Source organism: Thamnophis sirtalis, unplaced genomic scaffold (genome assembly GCF_051295495.1).
Source record: "Thamnophis sirtalis isolate CommonGarterSnake01/CBP01778 unplaced genomic scaffold, rThaSir2_p1.2 scaffold_4, whole genome shotgun sequence".
NCBI classification, from domain to species: Eukaryota; Metazoa; Chordata; class Lepidosauria; order Squamata; family Natricidae; genus Thamnophis; species Thamnophis sirtalis.
The window spans coordinates 123861692-123868694 of record NW_028261384.1 but is presented as its reverse complement, the minus strand read 5'-3'; the positions used below and the strand labels follow the sequence as shown (position 1 = coordinate 123868694).

The following is a 7003-nucleotide window of genomic DNA, read 5'->3' as shown; positions in this document are numbered from 1 at the left end:
TTGATTCTTTCTTTAATGATCCTGTTGTGTTCTCAGGCTTCCATCTGGATGAAAAAAAACAACCAATCCTGTTTGAACGAGATTGTCCTTCTTGGCCTCTATTCCTTCTCTCCTCTTTTCTTTCTTCCTTTTTTTCTTTCTTTTTTCTTTCCTTCCTTCTTTCTTCCTTTACTCTTTTTCCCTCCCTTTCTTTTTTCGGCCTCTTTTTCTAATCCTCCCTCCCTCCTCTTCCCTTTCTTTTTCTCCTCTTTCCTTTTTTGTCTCTCTGTTTCTCTCTCTCCCTCTCTCTCCCTCTCCCTTCCTTCCTTCCTTCCTTCCTTCCTCCCCTCCCTCCTCTCCCCACTTTGTTTGTTTCTTTAGTTTCCCCAATTGCTAATCTACATCAGTTGGTAATTTATTCATAACTTGCTAATATCACTGCAGACTATTGGATAGTAAGGGGAAAGGATAAAGCATATAAAGTTATTCATAGTATGGATAGAGGGAAGTTTTGATCCTTTTCCCATATAGAATCATCCATCGACCTTGAATACAAGAAGTCCTCAACTTACAACAGTTCACTTAATGACTAAAGCTACATCAGCACTGAAAAAAAGTGAATTACAGCTGTTCTTTACACTTATGATCATTGCAGCATCCCCATGGCCACATGATCAAAATTTGGATATTTGGCAACTGCCTCATATTTATGATGATTGCAGTGTCCTGGGCTCGCCTTTTGCAACCTTCTGCCAAGCAAAGTCAGCAGGAAAGTCAGATTGACTTAACAACCAGGTTACTGATTCAACCGTACTGATTCACATAACTGTACCAAGAAAGGTTGTAAAATGGGGCAAAACTCACTTAACAAATGTCTCACTTAGCAATAGAAACTTTGGGCACAATTATGGTCGTAGATTGAGGACTATCTGTATAGGGAGATTTCTTTACTTAATGGATATTTACATGGTAGAATTGAGTTTCAAATAACACTGATTTCATTGTCTTGGGTGACATCTATGAAAAGAAATCAGGTACTCAGGCATGAAAATGTGCTGCTCAAACACTATACTTTTCTGCTCACACTGAAAAAAAATTAGAGGGAACATTGGTCACCGAAGCAGTCAGCGTGAGCATAAATGGACTCCAGAGGATGGCAGAGGACAGGAAGGCCTGGAGGAACATTTTCCATGGGGTCATAATGGGTGGGACACGACTTTGCTACTAACAACAACAACAAAGTGTTAACTCCTTACAGATTTAAAGAAAGACAATTCAACACAAGGTCATCATGAATGTCAAGATCTCCTTCCAGTTAGTAACTGCTTCCTGGTTAAGTGGTTTCACTGGGTTTTCCAAATGTTCTCTACAGAATCCTTCCCTTAAGGTCCATCCATTTACCAAATTCCCAGGATGAATCCTCAGGTATCTCTCAGGAAACCTTGTTAGAGAACAAAATTCCCTCCTGCCTCTAAAACTTCTGATCCTCTAGGAGTCAACTGATTTTAAAGGTTCCTCCACAGCCTTTGATATAGGCTGAAGCAAAATGTCTGCCTATATGAAATACATATTGCAGAAAAAAGGATAGATGAAGACTCATGTATGGCACAGAGAGTTTTGAGACTTTGAATTACCAGTGGATATTACTACATCTCCAGTTTTCCAGGAGGCAAAATATTCCATCCTTCTAAAACTACCAGAAAAAAAAAATCAAAAGTAAGATTAATACTTACTACTTTCCCTAGGGTCACATTCAGTGGGTTGGTTATTCCTGTTGGGCAGCATCATTGAAAATTTTATTCATCTATTTCACTAACAGCAATATAGGGAAACAGGATCTTGAGTTCAAAGATAACAAGCCTTTTCCTTTTTAGGTATTGTTTGATTCTTGCTTTAATGATCCTCTTGTGTTCTCAGGCTTCCATCTGGATGAAAAAAGACAACCAATCCTGTTTGAACGAGATTGTCCTTCTAGGCTTCTCAGATTTCCAGTCCATGCAAGAGCTTCTCTTTTGCCTGGTTCTAATGTTCTACTTGATGACTTTGATGGGCAACAGCCTGATTTTGATCCTCATCACTCTCAATCCTATCCTCCACACCCCAATGTATTTCTTCCTCTGGAACCTGTCCATTTTGGAAATTGGCTACACCTCCACCACCACCCCAAAGATGCTAGTGGATTTGTTATCAGACAATCAGACTATATCCTTTTGGGGCTGTGGGTGTCAAATGTGTTTCTTCATACTCTTTGGTCTCGCTGAATGTTGTATTCTTTGTGTCATGTCGTACGACCGCTATGTTGCCATTTGCAAACCCTTGCAATACCCGTATATCATGAAATACAGGAAATGTGCTAAGCTTGCTGCTCTGTCATGGGCCATTGGTGCTTTTGTGAGTGTGGGACATTCTATTTCCATCTTGAGCCTTCCCTTCTGTGGATCAAATGGAATCAGCCATTTTTTCTGTGACATCAAGCATGTTCTAAAATTGGCTTCCACAGACACCTCTAAGGATAAACTGGCCATTCCCGTAATAGCTGCTTTAATAATCTTGACACCCCTTTTGCTCATCCTTTTTTCCTACATCCTCATCCTCTCCACGGTTCTCAAGATGCCTGGGGCCAAAAACAGGCGCAAGATATTTTCCACTTGTTCCTCACATCTCACCGTGGTCTGCATTTTCTATGGAACCGGCATTGTTACCTACATTCATCCCAGCTCAGAATATTCCATGGACAGTAGCCGATTCCTTGGCCTGCTCTACACCGTGGTGACCCCAGGTTTAAATCCCGTCATTTACAGCTTGAGGAATAAAGAGATGAAAGTGGCTTTCAAGAAAACTGTAGCAAGGAAATAGATCCTCTTTATGGGGTAATACAAGTAGATCCATAGCTTTGTATTTGTATTTATTAGTTTGCCAAACATGTACAAGATAGCAGCTATAAATATCAACCTGGATATAAACAAAAGAAATGAAGACAAAAAGATGAAGACAGTAGGACAGGGACGATATGCACGCAAGTGCACTTATGCACACACACATCCCTTTATGAGGAATGTGATGAGGTCCACGTTAGACAGTTTAAAGTTGAAAGTATGAAGGTTTGAGGATGTAACAAGCGAGCCAGATAGAGCATTCCAGGCATTGACCACTCTGTTACTGAAGTCATATTTTCTGCAACAAACTTTTCAGAGGTTTACTTTGTTTGTATCAATTGTTTGCCCATGTATTATTGAAGTTGAAGCTGAAGAAGTCATTGGCAGGTAAGGTGTTGTAGCAGACAATTTTGTGTACTATGCTTAGATTGAACTGCAACTCCAGATTGTCCAAGACCAAAATTTCAAGTCTGGTGGCATAAGGTATTTTATTGTGAGTAGAGAAATGGAGTACTCTTCTCTTGAAATATCTCTGGACCTGCTCAATTGTATTAAAGTCTGATGCCCAGTGTTGATTCCAGGCAGACGAGCTATATTCGAGAATTGGTCTTGCAAAGGTTTTATATGCCCGAATTAGCAATACAATGTTCCTGGAGAAAAAGCTTTGCAAAATTAGGTTAACAACTCTTAATGCATTTTGGCAAAGCTGTTACAGTGGGCACTGGGGCTTAGATCATTTGAGATGAGTACTCCTAGGCCCTTGACAGAGTGGGGGTCGTCTACGAGGTCATTTCCATCCAACTTGTATTTGGTGTTTGATATATTGTCAGTGGTGTTGAATAATTTTATGTCATCAGTGAAGAGGATGCAGCTGCTTTTAATATGATCGCATAGGTCGTTGATGTAAAGCATAAAGAGTGTAGGTCCTAGAACGTTGCCTTGGAGGACATCGCTCATAACTGGTGCTAGATTTGATAGTGCACTCCCTGTTTTAGCTACTTGTTGCCTGTTTGATAGGAATGCAACTATTCATTTGTGTAGGGATCCAGAAATGCCGTAAGAACTTAGTTTTAACAGTACTTTCTTGTGCACCACTGAATCAAAGGCTTTGCAGACATCTATGTAAATTGCATCTATAGCTTTTCCCTCGATATGTGGTCCAAATGCTTCTGCAATGTAGGAGTTGCAAATTACAGGGCAGTTTTTTTATGAATCCAAATCACTTGTTAGAAAGCAGGTTGTTTGTCTCTAGGTGGAGGGTGATGGATTGACGTATAATTGATTCCATGACTTTACAGTTTGATGTTTTCAGCACAATGTGGCTGTTGTGCGCATATTTACGGGTTGCAACACACTTCTGAGGATACCAGTGGTAGATTGCATCCTTTACAGCAAAATGACTTTGAAGTGTGATAAATTTATTCAACGAAATGGAGAGTCCTGGAGGGCAATCTAAGTTCATTACTGTAGTAGAATTGAAATAAAATATCCCAGCTGCCTGCAGAGCGTATAACCATAGAGTGTGTGCCCAGAGCGGCCACTGCCTTAAGACTTGAGTTTGAAGCCGCAGAAAAAGCCAGGCTGGGATGGTGGCGGTGGCAGTGCCCTAGATCCATAATGAGAGTATTGGGAGGTGGGTGAACGAAAGTGGAACAGCTGCTTGTGCAACCCCCCTCTCCAGTCATGCAGAGCGCCATTCACTGGCATTTGCAAGGCACCAAGCCGCGGGAGCCAGGTGGTGGCGAACAGGCGCTCATGCACCTTGACGATACCCCTAGGTCAGTGAATGGCACTGTGCCTGGCTGCAAAGTGGAGTTGCCAGGTGGCTGCTCATGACCGTGGTCGCCTCATGGTTGTTGTGTTGCACTCCTGCGACAGTGCAACACAGCCATTCGCCCATGAGACTGTGCCCAGCTCTTTGAGAGCCCGCTCGCAAGAGAGCAGCCACCCGGCAACCCCCCTCTTTAGCTGGGCACAGTACTGTTCTCCAACTTAGCAGTATGCCGAAGGCAGTAAGCAATGCGATCACCTTTGCCTGCCCCCAGGTCCCCATGGCTTTGCACCCTCGGGATACTGCTAGGTTGGTGAGTGGCGCTCTGCCTGGCTGGAGGTGGGGGGTTGTCCAGGGGGCTTATATGTGGGGGGCTTATATTTTTGCTCACAAGAAAAATGTGGCACGGCTGTATTATGAGAACATGTCGTATTATCGGCGAAACACGGTAATTCACTAATGGCAATATAAGGAAACAGAATCTAAAGTTATCAAGGATAACAAGCTTTGTTGTGGGTTTTTCTGTTTTTAAAAGTAAAAATGTTTAATAAAAACTATTTTTTTCAGAGGGCGGAGCCAACGTCTCAATGTTACATCATGCGGACTTGACAGTCCAAGTCCGCCAATGACACTTTTGCCCCTGAACAGTCTGCCAGGACCTAAACCATCCCGAAGGGATGGTGACTGGGAAGACAAGACCTTGCTGGTGGCAGAGACACCACAAAGTCCCTGATCGACCCAAGGGAAGCACTTCTAACCAGCAGCAAATAGGCAGCCCCCATGCTGACATAGTTGGAGATGGCTCCGGAAAGAGAGAAGAAGTGAAAGTGTTCCACGTGGTGAGTTTCTTTTATTTTACTTTTAGAAGATTGCTCTAAGAAACATTTTTTTAAGCTAAATTAGTCCTCTAAGAAAGAATAAAGCGGCGATTTTAATCTCTATTGGACTGCCTTAGAAAGTTTTTTGCTCTTGCTTGTAACTATGCTTTGTGGATTGAAGTGATTGCAACGTTTCCTGTTTTTCCTCTTCAGGTGAATGGACTGATCTTTGTTCCTCTATTTCTTTTTACTACTTTAATCTCTTTGGCTTAAACTAATTTTTTTTTACTTTAATAAATTTCTCCTTCTACTTGTTATAAAATTATATTAAAGCGTGACCCGTCAAAAGCGCGGACGGCAAAAGCGCGATCGACAAAATCGCGCCTTTGACGTCATCACAGCGCGACGAAAAAGATCGAAAAATTCAAATAAAAATTAATAAAAATTAAATTAAAGCAAGCCGATTCACATAAAGGTAAGGGTTAGGGTTAGGGTTAGGGTTAGGGTTAGGTTAAGGGTTAGGGTTAGCTTTAGAGCGTTAGCGTTAGCGTTAGGGTTAGGATAAGGGTTAGCGTTACGTTTTTCGTTACTTTAACGGTTAGGTTTAGGGTTAGGTTTAGGGTTAGGTTAAGAGTTAGGGTTAGGGTTAGGTTTAGGGTTAGGTTTGGGGGGGTTAGGGGAAGGTTTTAGCTTTATTTTTACATTTTTTCGATCTTTTTCGTCGCGCTGTGATGACGTCACAGCGCGCTTTTGTCAAGCGCGATTTTGTCCTACGCGCTTTTGTGGTGGAACCATATTAAAGATACTTAAGGAAAAAGTATTAAAAATAGTTGAATCTGCCACTCGAAAGCCTAAGCCTGAAGATTTTTTTTGGTTAAAACAATGTACCTTTGTTCATTCCTATTTGACTACACTGACTTTGCAACAGAAGGGTTTGGAACTTGTTTTTAAAACCTGATAAAGACTCAAGGACACAAATAGTGTACTTCTGGTGCTTCTGAAAATACTTTGGCAAGAGTAGGAAAAGGAAAGAAAAAGATAAGAACCCTTCTACTTTGAAAAACACAAAAGAATTTGTGCTTAAGATTTAAAATAAAAATAGGTATATTATTTTAAAAAATTTGACAGGCTAGAGTGGCAGCAATTATCAAATTCTTCTTGTTCTTTATATTTGTTTTTCACTTTGAAAAATGGAGCAATACTCAGATGAAGAAAACTTGATAATCCAAAATATTTTGGCTGGTATTCAAAACATCTTAGAAAGACTTGAGAGATTTGATAAGAAAATGGACAGACTGTGGAGTATCACAGAAAAGGATGATGGGGTTGGATCCCCAGAAATTAAAGAAGAGAATGAATATACAGAAAACAAAGATAAGATGTCAGATGAACTTATTAATGGAGTAAATGTGAGTGAAGGCGGAAAGAAGGGAGCCTGGAAAAGTGACTTTGATAATTTGGTGCTTCATTCCAAACTACAAGATACAGGAGAAAAAGAAAGAGCGAAAAAGATGGAGCTAATAAGGCAAATCTATCCAGAAATAATTTTGACAACCAAA

The 7003-nt window shown here is 40.9% G+C and overlaps 1 protein-coding gene across 1 annotated transcript; it reads left to right on the top strand.

The window, feature by feature from the left end:
- Nucleotides 1–1908: 1908 nt before the first annotated feature.
- Nucleotides 1909–2835, top strand: LOC148046353 (olfactory receptor 10C1-like). The gene has a single exon (XM_087712000.1). The coding sequence runs from the start codon at nt 1909–1911 to the stop codon at nt 2833–2835; it is 927 nt and encodes a 308-aa protein (XP_087568126.1).
- Nucleotides 2836–7003: the final 4168 nt, after the last annotated feature.

Coding starts and splice junctions, on each gene's coding strand:
- LOC148046353 (XM_087712000.1), top strand. CDS start 1,909: ATGAAAAAAGACAACCAATCCTGTTTGAACGAGATTGTCCTTCTAGGC.